The sequence below is a fragment of the Cryptomeria japonica genome, chromosome 8, assembly GCF_030272615.1.
Source record: "Cryptomeria japonica chromosome 8, Sugi_1.0, whole genome shotgun sequence".
Lineage (NCBI taxonomy): Eukaryota > Viridiplantae > Streptophyta > Pinopsida > Cupressales > Cupressaceae > Cryptomeria > Cryptomeria japonica.
Window position 1 is genome coordinate 603,408,694 of NC_081412.1, and position 22,204 is coordinate 603,430,897.

Consider the following 22,204-nt stretch of genomic DNA (forward strand, 5'->3'; position numbering starts at 1 on the left):
AGTATGCTCCTGAGGGTATGCACATGAAGTGAAGGCTCTAACTCAAGACTATCCACTTGACTCTTGTCCTCTTGATCTTCTATACTCTTGTAATGCAAAGGCTAATATCTAAGGACTCAAACACTATCCTAAAAAGCATGAAAAATGTGGGGGTCCCCATTTGCAATGGGGCGATGTGTGAATACCTCACAACACTAGTCAATACCATCTCTTGAATTCTTAGGAATAGATGAGAACTTCTAAACCTTTATCTCTTTTTCAGTTTTCTTCAAGTCCATGATCCAAGACCTAAATGATAGAGCTTCATTGTCCAGACCTTCATTGTGAATTGAACGAGCTAAGCGTAAAACCCCCTTGTATTTCAGCATACATAACCAAGGAAGCTATCAAACATAAAAGTCGCCCATTCACACATATAAACCTTGGAGTTGCTGTTTGGTCTTTCTTTGCAATCTTGGCACACGTATTGATTTTGTTCAAGAGAGGGTAGAGTGTCCTTGACATTTTATTCTAATGTTCGGTGAATGATAAAACATACACCAACAGATCTCTAGTCAGCTGATTTTGTCATTCTGTCTAAACTTGTTTCTTCCCACAAAAAGATGCTTTGAATCTAGGACTTGGCTCAAAATTGTCATTAATATCCAAACTCCTAAAACCATGTGTCTGGGAAAATAATCCTTTTTATTCGAGTTCCATAAATCATGCCATGAGTTGATCTTTTTCTACCAAGAATATCACAATAAAATCTTGAGGCTGGTCTGAGGGAATTGCCCGCAGATCTAAAAGGATTATATGTTGCCAATACTTAGGTATAATCTACATCAAAGATGCTCAACTTCCCACTTAAAATAAGGACATACCACTTAACAGGCTTATTAGATTATTTTTCGCCATTATAGATAACATCTTTTGGATGATAAAGACCACTCATATCTAGCTTATGTTTGGATGATAACAATAATATCCAAGTATGATTTCCTCAAAAAATTCAAATTGAGAGATCTGATTTTTTACTTGTTACCAAGACTGTCCCTGGATGACCATGAGACTTAAGCATCCTAACCTTACCACAGATATCATAATGTTGGGGTAATTAATGCATTTTATCTTGGTTATTTGTCACCTAGGACATAATTACACTTTACTTAAGCTTACTTAGGGAATTGTATATGAGTAGTTGGAGCATTTCTTCTTTAGGTGGACTTATCATGTTATTAGTGTATCATGTCCACTTATAGTTTATGCACTTTTCCACCTTTAGTGGGTGATTCACCTTTAGTGGTGTTATCATGTGATCACTCTTTTACTTTAGGTGGGATGATAGCTTTTCGCTGTACATATCATGTCATGAGACACTGACACTCGCCATTGTCTCATTCACTCACCTTGGCTATATATACAAAGGAATCTCTTATGTACATTTCTCTAGCTGATTGCATCATTGATGAAAATACAATTTGTTCTTGTCTCTATTGTTCTCTCTTGTTATTGTGCTATTCAATTGGCCTCTAGATCTTGGGTGGCTACCTTCATAGCAATTTTTTACATGGTATCATAGCCTACACGGTGCCTTTGATAGTCTTTTTTTGGAGAGATCTTGGTGCATTCAAAGGGTGCCATCTTGGGAGATTTATGGTGCAGCGCATTTTTGGAGTTTCCTAGACCAAATCTGACTCCACCATTGCGTCCGGGAGGCTGTTTCCATGAATTTTGACTATAAATACAGCTATATTTTGGGTAAAATTGTTTCAAAAGCAAAAGTTTTTAGTCGGAGGCCATTAGGCCCCCTCTTGAACAGCAACTTGCAGAATTTTTTTTCTGTCATTTATCTATTTTCTGCACATTTTCTATAGGATATGGGCAAAATTTATCATTTTTGGCAATATTATGTATTATGGGTGATTTGGACACAGTTTGTTAGATTTGCTCATTGTTTGATCTGCACGGTTTGCATATGGTTGGCAATTTTTTTTGGAGCGCTTGATTCATTTTTGGAAGATTCCAGTTTGGAGGGCTCGTGGACAGCCCTCATCTGATCTCTGTTTGGGCGTTGTGGAGGCATCTTTTTCCTCTGTAAGACCTTAGCTTGTCTATTCATTTTTTGACGGCTTACATGTGATCAGTGCTTGTATCTATTCCTGGGGCATCGATCTTATTGTTGCTTCTTTGACAGTGCCCTCCTCTGTTTTCTGAGTGCATCCTGTTGCACAGTTTTGTCATTAATGTCTACTTTGTTTGTTTATTTTGGATGTGTTTTTTTCTGGAAGTTTCTGCACAGGTGGCTTGGTATCGTGGCGTACATAACAGAGACTCATCTTCACCAAATACAAGCCAACAGAATTTTAAGAAATTCTTTTTAACTGCACTATGATCTGTCATTTTACAGAGGTGGCACATTTTTTTTTACTGTCATTGTTCTCATTTTGGTTCTTAACATCTATACCTTTTTTTGACATCTCTATGTATGGATATTTGTTTGGTTGGTGAAACGTTTTTTTCTGAGTTACGTCTGATGTTTGTTTGCAATGTTCGTTTTTTAATGAAGATTGCGTGCTGTTTGGAAAAGGGTGCAGTTATACTTTGAGTGCAAATAAGGATAAAAAATGTGTTTTTGATCTTAACCTTTTTGAATAAAAATGGACATGAAAGATGTAGTTTTAATGATTGTGGGTGCTGTGTTTTCAGAGCCGTTTTTAGAATTGTGTTGTCAGAATTTAAGGTGGAATCTAAAATGTTTTTATGGCGAATTCAAAGAGCTTCATTTTGATGAAAAAAACTTTTCTGACTTGGTGTATGTGTGTTGAAAGAGCAGGAGGTCGTGTTTGTTCAAAATGTTTTTGGTGATAATTAAGTGTGTGTGTTTGTTTTTGGTGAGATGGGGAGTTTCGACTTTTGAAGTGGGTGATGCTACGCTGAGTCATAGAGGTCTCTCTTTTGCAGTAAAATTATATAATCTTTGCACAAAATTGTGGTAAGTTGATGTGCCGTTTCAGGATGAACAAGTCTATTTGTCATGTATTGATGCTGAACTTTTAAAAATGAAGTTGAGTTAATACTCGGTGTTGTGTGGAGTCTGTGTGGTCTTTTCTAAAAGACGGGATGATGAGATGAATCAATGTTTGAAATGTGCGGAGATTTCCTTTTAAAAATTATGTAGCTGGGCTGTGCATCAGTATATCCTTAAGTATCTGAGTGGTAAAAGATTAAGAGTGGGGGTATTCGTAGACTCTAGAGTATGCTGCAGGCTTGCTGTGATTGTATGGCTGTGCGTGTGAATAATAAAGATGGGAGACTGAATATCTTGTAAAATGCTGCAGACTTCTTGAGCCGTGTTAGTTTCAGTTTGTGTGTTTAGAGAACTTTGTTGCTGATGAAAATGTGCTCAGTCTTGGTATCAAATGGCAGGGTTGTGTAATGTGTGATATAAGTGTTTTATTTAGGGTTGTATAAAACAGAGTTCTCAATTTTTGTGATTATGCTTTTAAATCTGTAATTTGTGTTTATGGAGTTGGTGCTCAAATAGAGGTTAGAGCCTCTGGTACTTTGAGTTGATGCTCTTTTAAGAGTTGGTGCTCTTGTGTGTAACTGGGTTGGAGCCGCTGGGTTGGTGCCCATTTCTGGTAATGATAACTATTGTATGCCATGGTTTTTTACCTGGAAGGGTTTTCCACGAGATAAATTCAGTGTTGTCTTTGTTATTATCTGTTAAGTTCTTTTCAATTGGCTCAATTTGATCAAAAAGTTCTTGAAATACTGATTCATCCCCCCCTCTCAGTATTTCTGGTTTTGTTTTCACGTCCTCCACTTTATTGGGTGATGCCTTCAATATTGGCCCACATGCTTTGACAGGCTTTATTATTCTTGGGCTAGGATTTACAGATCTGGCATCACTGATTTGCTCTCTATCTTTTGGGCCTCATTGATTGCATCAGTCCATTATTTGTGAGTCATGTGTTTTGGAGCTCATTGGGTATCCTAGTATTGGTTCGTGGATCGTGGTTAGTACTTCTATTGGCTGTGATCACTTACACCGCAGTGGCATCAGCTTCGATTTGGGGGCTGCAGGTCAATTCTCACTGTGATCGGCTATTGTATTTATCTGTGTTGACTGCTTTATCAGTCTCTAATTTATTTGGACCAAAACATTACCCCCTTTTTGATTTGTCTGGCTCATGGTGTGATTAGCATTAGATTTGGTCATATTTGTAATTCAAACTGGCGGTTGCAAGCAGTGGCAGTGATTATGCTTCATTTGGATTGAACCAATTCTCTCCAGGACAGCGTACATTAGCCTATTTACTTAGTGTGATAACCACCTTCTATGTTGTCTGAGTCCTTGGGTGGATGGTTTCTATTCACCGATGTTTTTTCACACTTAAGGACATTTGGAGAAGGTCTTCACAAGGCTTTGTCTTCGTTGATCAAGGTCTCTTTTTTTTAATTTGGCTTAGTGCTTTACGTTGTCTATCAGGTTTCAAAAAACATAAAAATACCTTGACCATCAGTTGGAGCTTGCGAGTGGCATGGTGTCCGTGTTCATGTGTGTCATGAGCATTCGGAATTTTATTCCTCATTTGGTGGACAATTTTTATGATAAGCCCATTATATGTGATTTGCTTTGGGGACACACATTTTTCAGTTGACCGCAATAGAGTTGTGATTTATTGTTTCTAATTGGGCCCCATAGTATGTGAACAGTTATTTTTTGCAGGTTCATAATTCTTTTGCAGATTTGTTCTTTGTAAGGATTGAGGTGGCTCCACATGGCCCCTATCCCACTTTAATTTTTTTTAATAAAAAAATTTCAAACAACCTTTTAAAAAGGAAAGGATTTTTTTAGCATCAGGCATATGCTGCAGATCAGAGAATATTCTCTGCTTATGTGATGCTGATGTCAGCATATGTAAGAGAATTTTTTGCCCCCTCTCCATTTGCATTTTCAGTCTGATAGGCGATTTTCAAATGGCAATATCTCGTGCAAATTATTTTTGTGGGACTTCTATATAATAAAAACCTACACATAAGCACATACTTGCAACCTCCACTTGAATTCATAAAGAAGCATTCATTTTAAATGATTAAAATATCAATTTTCAATATTTCAGCTCAATTAGTATAGGACAGGATGGAATCAAATACATTAAATTGAAGCAAACCATCAAGTTTCTTCAAATTCTATTCAAGGGCTCCTTAACATTTATCTGATGTGTATTATGCAGATTTCTGTTTCCAGCCTTGGGAGGTCTGTTATTTGGCTATGACATTGGTGCAACTTCAGGCGCTTCTGTGTCATTACAGGTATAGATCTTTTTTCCTTTGATTCAAATATCAGCTAAATTCATTTGGTCTTGTTTAACTCTTGTATTTTAATTTTTAACTATAATTAAGGCAGCTTTATTTAGAATCATCAAAATGCATTGCGTGCCTTACAACTGCACTCACTGGGATTTTTTAGAGGTTGACAAACCTTATTTTGGCAGGGAGTTAGGAGATGAAGTCCCTGGTCTCCTCCCTGTATTGGTTGAGTGCCTAAAAGGTCCTTCATTGAGAGCGGTCCACCATTTTCCATCCATTTTCACCTGTCATACCAATATTTACTCATCCTTTGATTGAATCTGCCAACAGAATTTTTAGCTTGATATAAATATTCTCTGTTCTGTGGTGATATGCTTAAATTGCTAGAATTCTTTTCTCATGCCATCCTCTGCTAAATCAAAGTGCACCAAAATCGTCCTCTATGCTTAAAGCTCTGAAGGATGGAGCTTTGTCTCAATAATGTCTCTTTGCACATTATGAAAACCTGTAGGGATATCAAGGATAAATTCTCACTGCAATTATGCAGCACATCTTATTTCAATGTGCATTTCACCTTCTGCCAGCACTGCAGCCAGGCTTCCATTATTAGTGGTTCAGTCTTTTGTCAAGGGTCACAGCATGCTACTCTAAGGATCGAACCATTTGTATATCTTATCCAGTTGCTGGTCTTTCTACTGTCCTGTTCTCTTTTCATTCATTATTAGCTACACCCTTTCCAAAGGTTCCAAAGGAATCAGAGTCTACTAATGGTTGCTTTAACATTTTAAGCAACTGAAAGCAGTTCTAAACCAACAAAATCTTATTATCAAGGTGAAAGAACTGGGCAGCAAATTGCAGAGCTGGTACTTTCAAGTCTATGTATGGGATATGAAGGTACTAGAGACATTCATGCTTGTCCATTTTCTTCGCTCAAGTCCTTGCTGCAGATGGTCAGGAACTGAAATCTGGTATGCATCCTTCTAATAGGTTCATATATCTCTCTGTCTAGATTATTACTGTAATCTCCCCTACCTGATTAACATAATTAATCTATTTCAATATACTAAAATTGATTGAGAGGCTAATCATGAAGCCAGTCATTGATATTCTTCAATTGATTAGTTATTAACAAGTGCTTATTTACTTTCCTCATTAGATGATTAATTTCATTATTCATAGTTCTTAATACAGATATCAGACCCTGCTACTACTTCAGTTTTAAGGGAGAAGGGTCTATGCATGTTACCAAAGTGCTTAGAGACCAAATACAATAGGTTCCCTCAAAGTTTACAGATCCAAGCCCTTACTTATCTTGGGTCTATACCCTCAAGGCTTATGGGTCGCTGATCCCCACCCTATCTTGGGACTTAACCTATTGCTTGGATTTAGATTGCCCCTCTTTGGAACATCTCATCCCCATCTTCTTAAATACTGACAGTAATAACATGATTTAGACTATAAGTATACTAACTTCTCATGTATTATAAATATATATAAAATTAAGTATGACTGCCATACATATTGCAGTCTATATTATGGGTCGCTGATCTCCACCCTATCTTGGGACTTAACCTATTGCTTGGATTTAGACTGCCTCTCTTTGGAACATCTCATCCTCATATTCTTAAATACTTACAGTAATAACATGATTTAGACTATAAGTATACTAACTTCTCATGTATTATGAATATATATAAAATTAAGTATGACTGTCATACATATTGTAGTCTATATTATGGGTCACTGATCCCCACCCTATCTTGGGACTTAACCTATTGCTTGGATTTAGACTGCCTCTCTTTGGAACATCTCATCCCCATCTTCTTAAATACTGACAGTAATAACATGATTTAGACTATATGTATGCTAACTTCTCATGTATTATGAATACATATAAAATTAAGTATGACTGTCATACATATTGCAGTCTATATTAATATTACTATTAAATTCTACATATTAAGCACGTCCTCATGCATACCACCAAGAGCAAGGATGTTACTGCCTGTAGCTTAATAACAGTTCTGATTTGATTTGATCTGATCTAATCGATGATGATCCCATTGGATCCTTTTGATTCCTTTTCTTTATATGTCTCAATGTGAGGGAGAGGTCACACCTCTTCATCATGTATGCCCTTTGGCAAGAGACACACCCTTTCACCATTAGCACTCTTTGAAAGAGTGCAACTCTTCATTATTTCTGCCTTTTGAAAGAGACACAACCTTTCATAATCAGATCTGCACTTCTTATTTAAATCAGATCTGCACTTCTGATTTTCAAATTGTCACCCTCTCAAATGGGGTTCTCTTATCCCTTTTATATCTCATTGTTGAGGGAGTCACAACTTTTCCTTCCATGTCTTTTGACCATTCATTAACTTCATTAAATTTAATTAATTATATTTAATTATATTCTTTTATATTATAATTTAATTTTTTAATTTTTATTTTTTGTATTTTAATTTTATTATTATCATTATTATAATTATTATATTTCAAAGTGGGGACATTACAATTACCCTGTAGTTTTTTCTACAGAGCTTAATTTGGTTCTGGATTGTTAGGAAGCCTCATTTTAGTCCAATATTTTCTGGGAACTACTTATAAATTATGCAAAGAATTATCAGCTATCAGACACCTTATCCTTAAAAAGTGGAATGGAGGTCATAACTGAATAGTCTTTTGTACATCTGTTTCTGATTCTATCCCCATGGCTAATACCTACTGCAAGCAATATTGCAATAGTATTCTATTGGTTTCAGAGTCTTTTTAGGAGCTTGTCTAATAGCTATTATGATTATTGATTATTCTCAAGTGTTTGTGAAATTGCGCACATGCGTTCTCCCATAATCTATTGATGTATTTTGGATTGGAAGAAAAGGCTTTGGGCAGAGTTGTGGAATTTTACCACCCTATCAATCATTTAGGCTTTTAGAGTTTTGACTTAATTTCATGTTATTTTCTCAGCCATTGGCTAATGCAGATTACATATTCTTCTATTACTTCTACTTGTTGATCAGAATCTAGGAGAATATAATTTTAAGTTGATTAATGAATTCCACATTTCTTTGTTTTTATGAGATTATTGTAGAATTACTCTAATTGTCCATTTTCATACTGCTACCGTTGCTTAATACTTCTCAAAGCTTGCCAAGCAAAGTTCTTTTCTGAAACTTGCTGCACCTTGGGTTCCTAATTATTGTGGCATAGCTTTGTTGAAATATGTAGCAACGGTCGGATGATTCTAAACTGTTCAAATGTCTAAATGGCCTCACAGCGTTAGACATTTGAAAGTTAATTCTTTATTTCTATCCTTGATTATACATCACTGCAGATTAACATTCTGATCACAGAGTATATTACTGTATGATCGATTTGTTTCAATCATCATCTCTATGAGTATCGGATTATGCATACCTGTTGTGACGTATTCACACATCACCCCATTGCAAATGGGGACCCCCACTTTTTGCTTTTTGGGGTTAGCCCTTTTGGTTTTGTTGTTAGTCGTTTTAGTGTCTTAGCCTTTGCATTGAAGGGATTGAGTCAGGTGGATCTCCTCAAGAGGTCAGGTCAATTGAGTGATTAGGGGTTATTTAGATAATTCCTAGGGTGTTTTTTGTGTATTATCCGGTTGCACTTCAAGTTGCTAAATCAAACCTTGGTTGAATGCATAATGTCCTCCTAGGTCCCATCCCTCGCATCAAGGACAAAGTGAATTCGCCTTAAGGAGTCTGGAATGTCATCGTGATCCTCAAATGTCCTGAAATTTGGCGCTGTTTGGAATGTCATCCTGATCCTAAAATTTGACTAAGTTTAGAAAATTGAAGAATCCTCCAAAAACTAGATTTTGCATTATAACTCCTGGAGGTCGAAACCACTCTCAAACATCCTGACAATATATATGGAATATAACTTAAAGTATAAGTCACTTATACTTAAATGTTATATTCCATATATGCTTCTGGACGGAGAGCCTAGCATGTCAAATTTCGCTCTTGACCCTTCCAAAGGGTCCAGAGTGAATTTCCTTATATCTCTCTTCTTGGTCCTAATTTGCCTCATAAACCTTATCCCTATGGTGTGGTTGAGAGAGTATTGAGGTGCGAAACAAAGTGAAGTGATGAAAAGTGAAGGATTTGAGCATAATTGCAAATTTTGCTCCTAACCCTTCCAAAGGGTCCAAAGCGAAATTTTTTCAAGCTATTGACCCTTCCTCCCTATGGCGTGGTTGAGAGAGTATTGAGGTGTGAAACAAAGTGAAGTGATGAAAAGTGAAGGATTTGAGCATAATTGCAAATTTCGCTCCTAACCCTTCCAAAGGGTCCAAAGCGAAATTTTTTCAAGCTCTTGACCCTTCCAAAGGGTCTAGATCGAAATTCCTCAAAACACCTATTTTCTCCTTGTGTGAGGTCAAAACTTGTTTCCTATGGCGTGGTTAAGGGTGGATTAGTGTATATTTGCCTTGCATTGTAGATTGGAGTTAAAGAAAGGAAGGATCAAGCCTAGAACATGAATTTCGCTCCTAAGCCTTCCAAAGGGTCCACAGTGAAATTCTCAAAACCTCCTTTTTCTCCCAATTTTGTGTTGAGCCAAACATTGATCAGGGTTGATTGAGCTTAAGAATACCCCTAGGCATGCATTTGAATGGGTTGTGATCACAAATAGTGAAGATTTTGAGCTAAAACATGAATTTCGCTCCTGACCCTTCCAAAGGGTCCAGAGCGAAATTCGTTATAGGTCCTGTCCTTGGCCATGGTCTACAACGAATTTTTCCTTTCAGGCCTTATTGAGGCTCAAACAAGTATTGCCTTTATGAGAGAGGGATCCAAAGGTGAGAATCAAGGGGAAATGAAGTAAGAAGGATAGAGCTAAGTGAGGGAAAACAAGCAAAGTATAAATTTTGCTCCTGACCCTTCCAAAGGGTCCAGAGCGAAATTCTCAAAAGCATCTAATTTGCTCATGTTTGAGATTGAGATATGGATTCCTAAGGTATTGGTGGAGAGAAGACTAGTATATACTTGCCTTGAGAAGCAATTTGGAGCAAGGAAGGGATGGAATTGTGTCTTAAACATGAATTTCGCTCCTGACCCTTCCAAAGGGTCCAAAGCGAAATCCTAAGGTAGCCTAATTTCTTGCCAAAAACACTTTGAAATTGACATCACTTTGGGAATTGAGTAAGATTGAGATGAGGATAAGACGTAAAAGCCAGGCTTAGAAGTGAGGTTAAAGGAAATGGTCAAGATTTGTGCATTTGACAAAAATCGCTCCTGACCCTTCCAAAGGGTCTAGAGTGAAATTTTTATAGGGCCTGTCCCTAGAGATGATCCTGAGCGAATTCCATTTTGATGCCTTGTTAATGATTTAAGGTAAGAAATGCTATGTTGGGATAAATGTATCATGTATACTTAATCATCTTTTGGTTTGTTTTGCAGATGGAGGATGATCAAGCTAGGACAAGGATGACCTATTCCAGTCCCATCATCATCAAGGACACTCCAAAAGCATTGGGAGATTTCAAGTGTTCAAGGAGTTCCAAGCCATCTTCGAGGACCTCATTCTACCACATTAAGAGATCACATAATGTTAGAGGAAAGATCTTACAAACACTTCAAGACAAAGAGAGCTACTAAAGAATTTGACTTGACCATGACTTCCTATCATCATAATGCAAAATCAAGGAGGAGGCTTCATCAAACGCATAGGAGTCAAGGGGCTACATCATCCATCAAGTTCACCAAGGACAGAGGAAGACCAACCAAGCATAAACGCAGGCAAGGTGGCATCCCAGTCACTATTCCTCCAGTCAGATAGGTCCACCTCAACATGTCCACATTCAATGCACCTGACTCACCAGTGATGGCACAAACTTCGAGGCACCTACCCCGATTTCCTATTGGTCCACACGTGAAATGTAATTTTCTCATTGGTTAAAGGAGTTTGTTGTAACAAACCCTAATTAGGGTTTTCATCTTGTAATCCTAGCCATTGATTGTAAATCAATCAGAGTCGTTGAATTGTAAAGAGCTCTCTATATAAAGCTCTAGCTCTTCAATTGTAAAGAATAATAGTCAGAGATTAGTTAATAGTTAAAAGTTAGCTAATAGGAGTTAGTAGCTAGAACAGTGAATAGAATAGCAATCAGAGTAGATTAGGAAGAGAAGGCAAGAAATTGTTGCCTTGATTGTAAATGATCCCCATTTTCGTTGAAGATATGGTGAAATATGTTGTTTCTTTGCAATATGCATGGTCTCTTGTTGCATCTTCATTTTAGATGGTAAATAATTAGATTGAATGAAGGAAGTTACTGAATCCACTCGCGTGGAATCGGCCTAGTCCAAACCACTAGCCTCTTGTTGACTGTAAGTGCACCCTGCGTGGTCAACTGGCATTGAATAAGCTTAATCTCGAGTCGTTACGCGTCTATTGTTCATGCATTAACTTGAATGGCGATCAGTGTTTGATGGTGTAACGATTTGAACATCTCCAAAATTCCTTTAGAAGATTGTACTGAGGTGGCGTCGAATTGTTCAACTTGATGGTGAGACCCAGCCCAGTAGGACTCCACCTAGTTGTTCATCCATCTTCTTGCATTCTAGGTCTTAGATTAGATTCTTCAAACTCTATGACTTTTGATACTTCTTTATCTTCTAGCCAGTAGATAAGATTCAAGTTCCAACAAATTAAATGCTCAGGCAGTCGAATGTAAGTCCCCTTGTGATTCCAGCAAAATCACATCATACCACAACAACTTATCCACACGTAGAGAACCTACATACAAGAACCTTGGAGTTGCCTCGATTGATCCTTAGGCGAAATCTTCAACATTTGGGGAAACTTTGTTCAAGAGAGGATAAGATACCTTGGTATTGTATTTTGTGTTCGCATGTGCATGAAAAACACATCAACAATACCATTGATTCTATGTACAATTGATAATTGCTTATATTATCGATAATACATAACATCAATGATATTAACATAATTGATGTATATATATGTGATGATTAATGTTAGTTATCATAACATTGTATTGATTATATTAATCATGCCGATTACATTGTTAAGCGATGCTTATTGTTATCAACGGTCATATCTCCACATAGGAGTCACGACTCTATGTGGAACCATGTCAGTTCCACATAGAGCCGTGACTCTCTGTGTGATTGACTGAGCACATATAATACCAATACTATTGCCTTCAGTTTGGCACAAGTACAATAGCATCGAGAGAATACAATAACCGGCGATCATCTGAAGATCATCATTATTTTGCAGTATGATACGATAGGAAATATAGATATAGTTCGACCCAATATAACAGTGCATGATAATATTCTGCAGTCGGTGAATATAGATATACAACGATAGAACAAGGAAGTCGACATACAATAGAATATAGATATAGAATGATAGAACAAGGAAGTCGACATACAATAGTCGACATTAGTTTCTGTAGTTCGTGAAGAAGACTCACATCTGTCGATTATCTCCTGTAGATCATCAAAGGATATATACAACAGTCCGTATTAATAATCTACAAGATATTGCAGTACGTAGATTTAATAATCTACATCAAATTATTATTATTCAAAGACAGTGAATATATAAACCCTGCAGGTCATCATAAATTGAATTAATACCAAACTGATATACAAAGTTAAATAAGAATAAAATATTTGCTTACCTACATCTGATCAAAATTCTAACATGGTATCAGAGCTAGCATAAGGATAAGATTAGATCAGATTTATTTAGGCAAGACTAATCTTCATATACCCTCGATTTCTCATTCTCTTCTATAAGTCACAATGGTGAATGGTGTTAGATTCGAGGATCGCCTTGAAGGAGCTTCCAACTTTGTGTCTTGGAAGTTTAGGATTATGATTGCCTTAAGAGACAATGAATTAGATGAATTCGTAAAGAAAACTATACCATAATTAGAAGAAGAAGATAAAAAGCTTCTATGGATGAGAAAGAACAATAAAGCAATGAAGATGTTAGTTGACTCAGTGAAAGATCATATCGTGCCAATTATCTTCAAGATGGAGACTGCTTATGACATGTTCAAATCATTAGAGAACATTGTATGAGATAAAAAACACAAGTCGAGCTCTTGCCCTAAAACAACAACTCCCATCATGTAAAAATGATCAAGGGTGAATTTGAGAGACCAGCTCTCCACCATTGGTCACACAATTGAAAGTAAAGAGTTAACCATGTTAGCCCTCAATGGTCTCCCTTCTTCTTGGGAATCATTCATTCAAGGGATAAGTGCACGATCTAAGCTTCCTAAGTTTGATTGTCTAAAAACAGATTGCATTCAAGAAGAGTCTAGATTGGCGATAAGAGGCATTGGCCAAAGCTCCATAAATGAAGATATTCATGTTCTTGCCTCGCACTCCTCAAAGATGAAAGGTAAGAAAGGATATTTTAAAAGGAAGAAAGATGAGGAATCCAATGGTGCTCCTACATTCAAAAGAAGGATATTTCAGAAATCCAATGTTTTAGATGTGACAAATATGGGCACTATGCAATGCAATGTCCAACCAGGACTATGCCTCAAGCTTCCATTGCAAATGTTGGTGAGACTCTTTCGCAAAAGGATTCAGATGGATTCATATACTGACTTGGAAGAGGTTATAGAGTTTTGAAGTTCCATTTGTGATGAAGAGATTGAAATTCAAGAGGAATATACAAAGGACTTTAGTGGAGATTCTGAGATTTCGCATTTCCATTTTTTTATAAAACAAATATTTTCCTGCAGAAGTGCAACAATTTACTTGTGAAAGCCTTGGAGGCATTTGTGCAGATGATGATAGCATCTAGGGTTACAAAGCAATTTGAGACAAGAAGGCTTTCCTAGTGAGAGGGAGCATACTGCAAGGAGATTTTGTTCTAAATCTCAGGATGGTCATATTCCTGCCTAGGGCTCAATCTTATGATAGTAGATCCATGGTGGTTATGGATCTTGCACTTCCAACTGTATGAAGATCATACCAGATGATGAGAGTCTCCTGAAGCAAGATATCTTCCATGATTGGGACCATTGTGAGAAGGGGATGCTTCCATGACAGAGGGAGTAGCTAAGAGAATATGCTTCGATTGATATCCAAGGATCTTGATCATATTGATTCAAAGGGAGTGGACTATGTCAAGTTAATTTTTGTAGTGATCAATCATAAAACTATGCTTTATGAGATGGAGTCTCATATATATAGGTTGGAAAGCCTTTACACTGACTCCTAGGTCATGAGGTTCTTGAATAGGTGGAGACTTGGTGAGCTTGGAATACACAAAGAGTGATGCAGACTCCAACCTTGCATTACATGAAAGGTCAAGGCATGCAGAGATCAAGCGGAAAGGTATGTTATTCAATTGAGATATATTAGTACAAATGAACAAACTACAAATACCCTCACCAAGCCTCTCTCTAGATTAAAGTTTGCATACTCTTGAGGTAAGCTTGGTATGGTAGAAAATGTACAGCTTTAGCTGAGATTGAGTCTAAGCTACATTGATTTGGTTGCATAATACTAATGTATTCCTTTAAGATGTTTTAAATTGTGAACTCTTATTAATAAAATTTTATTAATCTGATATGGTTCATGTGTGTGACTCCATGACTACATTGGTTCAGTGCTTGTTGAGCCCCTGTGAACATTATTTGGAAGTGACGATCTCTCAATGATGGACACTTGTATTTTTGATCTTTATTGTAAGATGACGATCTAACAATATTGATCTTACCATCATGATGGATATCATGAGACGTGATATCCGTGGACATGTCATGATGGTTGTCATCTCTAAGTAATATCTGTTCATGGTGGATGTTATGAGAAAATGATATCTATGGATATGCCATGCTAGATGATGTTACTAACAAAGATGTTCATGGTGGATATTATGTGACGTAATATCCGTGGACATGCCATGAATCAATATCCTTAAATTTTCCATTAAGGTGGATATCATGAGACGTGATATCCGTGGACAAGCCATAATGGTGGGTATTACATTACGAGATTATGGTGGGTATCATGCGGCGTGATATCCGTGGATATGACATAACTCTTGATATCACGGTGAGGTGATATCTCTCATACAATAAATGGAATTGTTGTGTTTACAATAAAGTGTTGTAACTTATTGAAGGATAGAAATATTCCTCCCTAGCTAAGAGGGAGTGTTGAAATATGTAGCAACGGTCAGATGATTCTAAATTGTTCAAATGTCTAAATGGCCTAACGGCCTTAGACATTTGAAAGTTAATTCCTTATTTCTATCCTTGATTATACATCACCGCAGATTAACATTCTGATCACAGAGTATATTACTGTATGATCGATTTGCTTCAATCATCATCTATATGAGTATCGGATTATGCATACCATTGATTCTATGTACAATTGATAATTGCTTATATTATCAATCATACATAACATCAATGATATTAACATAATCGATGTATATATATGTGTGTAAAGCGGAAAATCGAACCCTAGGTGTTCCCCCCCCCACTCCAAGGAGAGAGAAGGTCACTAGGATTGACGGTTTTCACTTAGGAGAGACTTTACATTCAAAAGAGGGGTTGAAACCCACAAGATCCAATCCCACACAATGCAAGACTAGATTCTAAATGAGTTTCAAGGATTTAGACAGCAAGGCTACCCTCTTTTGTAAAGAATGTAGATAGAAGGATTGAACTAGGAGTGTAGGTGAAAGCAGGAAAGATTCGCTTGCAGACAGAAATAGAAACATGGGATGAAGCTGCGGACCTGGAATTAGCAGTAAAATGTCGAGATGATGCTGTCCTGCAAGTTTGAGCAAAAGTTGACGAGACGATGGCGCCCGGCGTGCACACGGTCCTCCGAAAAATCCGCGAAACGAAGGGGAATCTGTTCGTCTCTGCACAAGGATTCCAGATCTTCAATTACAGCCGCGTACCTGCAACCTACACACAGAAAAGAGAGGAGGATTGGGGGGTTAGGGATTAGGGGTTTGCCCTTAGGTCAAACCCCGGTTTTGGAATTAACCAAGAAATGAGAATGCTATAAATGTAAATGTTTGTAATGTAAACAAGTACTGATACCTTGTTGTAAGAATGTTTGTATTCTTACATGCGAAGGTGTAAATGTTGTATGTTGTATATTGTAAGTGATCTCCTCTTCAATGGTTGAATCCTTGTCTTGAATGCAACACTTAGCCTTGAATGGAGACTTAGAATGCTCAATTGCTTGAAGGAATGCTTGAATGCTTGAATGTTGGAATGTTTGCCTAGCGCTTCCGCCTCTTGTACACATATGTCCTTCCTCCTCAAAATGGGAGAGGAAATGTAGTTTATATACTTGTCAATTAGGGTTAAAAGACTGATTTTTCCGACCTTGGGCCGACCTAGAAAGATTATTTTCCAAATTGCAAACTTGAAGACCCGAGACCTCATAAGAGACCGGGCCCAAAATAGGGCCAGGGACCAGGGCATTGGGCGCCATGGTCCCACCTCCCGGGACAGCAGGGTGCAAGGAAGGATCAGGCCAAGGTGCAGAAATATGCAGTTTTTGATTTCACAAACAGGTTTCGGGGTCTCCATTCAGGTTCAGTGTTGCGTCGCCATCGTGAAGACCCAAATGCAGTCGAAATTGCAAGTGTCGCAATTTTAGGACGCTACATTTAGCCCCCACTTTAGCGGGCGTATAAGCGTACGCCCATACTTCCGGTAAAGTACAAGGAAACAACATTGAAAGACTTTCACCACGTCAAGGAGGCAAGATACATCAAGCCCCCAGTGGACTAAGGATCTTAGGGCTTCGATTGACAAATTAAAAGGGAAGATCACGAGGGAGAACCATGACTGTCAGTAGTAAGGTTCCCTCACTATGAGTCATGCAAGAAAAATACCAAAAATTTTCAAGGCAAAGCTAAGTTCGTCAAGAAATTTTCAAGTATCCTGAAGAGATATGGACGGGGTGTATGCCCCCTTACGTTAAAGCGATCGCACACGCCTCAACAGGGGTGATTGCTTTAAGGTAGTGATACACATAAGAAATGAGAAGGGAAAGGAGCACGTTATCACAAAGATTTAGCCCCCAAGTGTGAGATAAACCCAAGGATAATAGACACAAAACACAAAGCACGAGGTGACTTCGCTTTCCTTGGGGTCAGTATGCTGTATGATAATTCATGTATATCATATGTATGTATGCATAATTGTTCTTCATTCCCCAATCAATGAAGGTCACCTAGAAGAAGGGAACACATGTGTCTTTTGAGTCAACATGAGAGAGACCAAAAGAGATCTCAATGCTTTGCATCATCCTCAAGTAGACAACACTAAGGACAACAAATAGAAGAATGAGAATAACACATAGAAGAAGTAACAAAAGAAAGAGAGGAGGAGAGAGTCTGCTATGCTAATGAAACTAGTCTAGCACGTCATCCACCCCCCGATCTTGCTGATCAATATTTTGGGAAGGCAGGGAACATGCTAGAGGAGGAACATCCAACACAGCAGATGGAGCTATCACAAGATCCAAACAAGGGCTATGTTCATGTTCCAAGCCACGTTGTTCTTGTCTAGGAGCTAGGATAAGTGCTTTAGAAAATTTGTTAGATAAATGGTTATCAACATCAACATATTCATATTCACTATCAGAAGCAAGAGAAGTAACATTTTCATCATGAATAACATTTTCATCTATATCATCATCAAGATTTATAAAAATAGGATCTTTAACTCACACAGGATCAAAATCATCTTGCATCTTATGTTTAGGAGATTTTGGCTCAATTTTTGGCTGAGGAGAGAATGGAATAATACTAGCTGAAGGTGTTTTTGGGGATTGCAAAGTTTGAAAAGCAGCTGCCTGAGCTCTAAGACGACGCTTTCGTCGACGTTCGCGTGCAGAACGATTTCGTCTAGTCTTAGTAGGAAGTTGAAAAGATTGAGGAGGAGGAATGTTCTCATCCTTATCACTTGGGTGTTTAGGTTGTGGTCTCTTAGGTTGGATAATAGGAGAAGAGGAAGGTCTCTTCTCTTTATAAAAGGAAGGAGGAGGAACTGCTCCATATAAAGGAGGAATATTTGGTTTAGGAAGGAGACCAAGTACATCATGACGAGGAGGTATAGGTCTACTTTTAGAAAGTTTATTAGACATAGACATAGTCACATCCATAGGAATGGGTTGGGAATCTTCTTGAGAAAAGACATTAGTTTTATCTTTCAAAGGAAGAACTTCCTTCTCAAGAACGATAGGAATATCAAGTTTGGGTGTTCTAGGTTCACTTAGAGATAGGATCATATCTGTTTTCCACTTTTGATAAGATTTGAAAAGATGATCACTTCGCGGTGGAAGAGATTGGAATTGTTTAGGCCAAAAATAATCAATAGGAACGCTAGAAGATCTTTCAGCTGGTTTAAAGAGACTATGATTGACAGTAACAACTTCACCATTATGGGGAAATTTCAAACACTTGTGAATAGGAGAAGCAATAGCTTTCATGGAAGATAGCCAAGGATAGCCTAACTTCACACGAAATTGTTCGGATGAAGGAATAATAGCAAAATTCACGTCAAGGGATTTGTTATGGACCTCAATAGGTAATGTAATAGAACCAATTGCAGGAGAAGAAAATGCATCAAATAATTTCACAACCACATTTGTTTTGTCATAGATCACTTGATTCAATTGCAAAGTAAAGAGAAATTCTTCAGTAATAACATTAACCATGCAAGAAGGATCAATAAGCACTCCACGGCAAGGTGTATTCTTGACTTTTGCAACTATATATAAAGGACCATCAGGTGCTTTGATAGTTTCACTGGAATCAAATGTGATGGAAGGTTCTTTAGGGATTTTCTGCTGCTCTACAAAGTTAATCACATTCGGAGTCATAGACAAAAGACCATTAGGCGAGAAAGAGGAATCATTAGTCTCAATCGCATTAGAGGTATGAGAAGGTAATGGATCAGTAAAAATCTTAAGATTTTGGTTAGGAGGAGCTACAGATGTGTTGCCTTTATCATTCACGCCTGAAACAGAGATAGTATTATTATCAATCAAATCTTGAATTTTACCCTTTAAAGCAAAACATTTTTCAATATCATGCCCAGGTTGACGATGAAATTGACAAAAAGATTTGTTATCAAAATAGGGTGAATTAATCTTTGCAGGATCTATTTGCTTTATAGGAGGGAGAGTAAGCACATTTTGTTCCAATAACTTATTCATAATACTATGCAATGATTCATTCAAAGGAGTAAACTTTCTTTCTTTCTTGAAAAACTTAGAAATAGGAGGCACACCTGATGCTGCATTCACATTGTTGTTGATGATGTTTTCATTGAACTTAACGGACTCTCCGTTCGGTTTAAACTTCCCAAATTGTTGCTGACTACTATCACCCTTATCACTCGGAGCCATAGGATTTGCTTGTTCCATTTGACTCACAGTCAGTTGATAATTGTGAAGAGTTGCACACAACTGTTGGAAAGAAGTAAACTCAGAAAACAGAAGTTTTTCTCTAATATCTTTTTGTAAATTAGAAATAAAGATTCTTTGAATATCATTGTCAGGTACTGGAAAAGAAATTTGAGCACACAAATGCTTATATCTACCAATGAAATCAGTCACTTTTTCTTTAACACCTTGTTTACAATGCATTAAATCAATCAAAGTAACTTTAGGACCTATATTGTTTTGAAATTGTTGAATAAAAGCATTTGCAAGTTGTTGGAAAGAAGTAATAGAATAGGAAGGCAATGAGCAATACCATTGTAGGGCCTTATCTCTTAATGTTCTAGTAAACAGTTTTGCAAGCAACCTTTGGTCATGAGCAAAATCGGTACATATTGTTTGAAAGGTCTTAACATGTGTTAGAGGATCACCCTTACCATTATAAAGCTCCAACTGTGGGATTTCAACATGCTTAGGAGGGATAGCTCGAACAATGTCAAGAGAAAGTGGGCTCGCAACATCAAATGTGAACACACTAAACGTAGATTGATTCATAGAGGCAATTTGTTGCTGTAGAGAAGAGACAGTTTGTGCAAGATTGTTAATGGTCGCTTCAGTCGAAGAGTTCATATTAGACATGTTAGATTGTGATGGAGGTATTATGTTATTGAAAGAAGGTATTGATTGAGAGTAAGGTGGTGGCAATTTTAGGACGCTACAATGTGATGATTAATGTTAGTTATCATAACATTGTATCGATTATATTAATCATGCTGATTACATTGTTAAGCGATGCTTATTGTTATCAAGGGTCGTATCTCCACCTAGGAGTCACGACTCTATGTGGAACCATGTCGGTTCCACATAGAGCCGTGACTCTATGTGTGACCGACCGAGCACATATAATACCAATACTATTGCCTGCAGTTTGGCACAAGTACAATAGCATCGAGAGAATACAATAACCGGCAATCATCTGAAGATCATCATTATTCTGCAGTATGATAGGATAGGAAATATAGATACAGTTTGACCCAATATAACAGTGCATGATAATATTCTGCAGTCGGTGAATATAGTATACAACGATAGAACAAGGAAGTCGACATACAATAGAATATAGATATACAATGATAGAACAAGGAAGTCGACATACAGTAGTCGACATTAGTTTCTGCAGTCTGTGAAGAAGACTCACATCTGTCGATTATCTCCTGCAGATCATCAAAGGATATATACAACAGTCTGTATTAATAATCTACAGGATACTGCAGTACGTAGATTTAATAATCTACATCAAATTATTATTATTCAAAGACAGTGAATATATAAACCCTGTAGGTCATCATAAATTGAATTAATACCAAACTGATATACAAAGTTAAATAAGAATAAAATATTTGCTTACCTTCATCTGATCAAAATTCTAACAAGCTTCACCCCAATAATTTTGTATATTCAAATTTCATATATGTCCTATAAACTCTGGAATGCCTTTTGTTCTCTGTAAATGGACTACTGCCTAAGTTTTATTCATTTTTGTGTTCTATTTTGTGCCTATGACAGAGTTCCTTCCTCTGCAGTTTTTCCACAGTAAAATTCCACTTACGCATTTCTTAGCCCACTTTATATTACTTCACATCATGTTCTTGGAAACCTCTATTATGGTCATATTGTTTTTAACTTCTTCCTGATTGTACTTCAGCGGCTGAAACCAGCCATTAACAGTTGATATGGTCAAACTGTCACAGGTCTTTACATTGAGTAGTCCAATGCTCTTTGAGGTCATCATGAACATCTTTATCTAATGCTTTTAGGAAATTTGAGTTCTATATTGATTTGGAGCTGTGGTTGTATTGGCACACAGAAATATTTGGCTAACACTGTTTCCACATTTGATTCTGAATTTTGGCTCAGTATCTATTCATATGTGGAACAAATTTGTGTGTTTCACACTTGTACATTGAAGTTTTGGATTTTGTAGGTTGAATTTATGCTACAATTGTTGCAGTGTAATCCCACTGTTTCAAGACAAATGCAAAGCGTCCAAAAAAGTACCCATTAAATCTTGGGGTCATGAAAAATCCTGTGTTGCAAGAATCTTTCACCCTATATCTCATATATGAATAACACTATCCTTGAATTTAGATATGTACAAATTGTTATTATTTCAATTGATTTTCTTCCAGTAATATGAAATAATTTCCAACTGAATTTCTCCTTTCCTTCTAAAAGGTCTTTCTTTGTACTCTCCTTTCTTAAGCAGTGACAATTGTTGAATACTTCTTGTAAGTTATTCAAAATCATCTTTGTTTTCTTTATTTTCGGAAGAGGCTCCAAAGTGAAAAAAAAACGCAAGTTTGTTAAAAACATCAATCTGACTGCAGAAAGCATGCTTCCTCATGCTTTTGAGTATCTTGTCTTTAGGTGATGTAATTGAATATCAAT

At 37.1% G+C, this 22,204-nt stretch overlaps 1 protein-coding gene across 2 annotated transcripts in view; it reads left to right on the forward strand.

Moving 5' to 3' along the window:
* LOC131071746 (D-xylose-proton symporter-like 2) overlaps nt 1-22,204 on the forward strand; it is a 159,041-nt gene that overhangs the window by 62,145 nt on the left and 74,692 nt on the right. For both annotated transcript variants that reach the window (XM_059209485.1, XM_058007691.2), the window contains exon 3: nt 5,223-5,301. In XM_059209485.1, the coding sequence (XP_059065468.1) occupies nt 5,223-5,301 (79 nt within the window). The remainder of the gene's footprint in view (nt 1-5,222; nt 5,302-22,204) is intronic.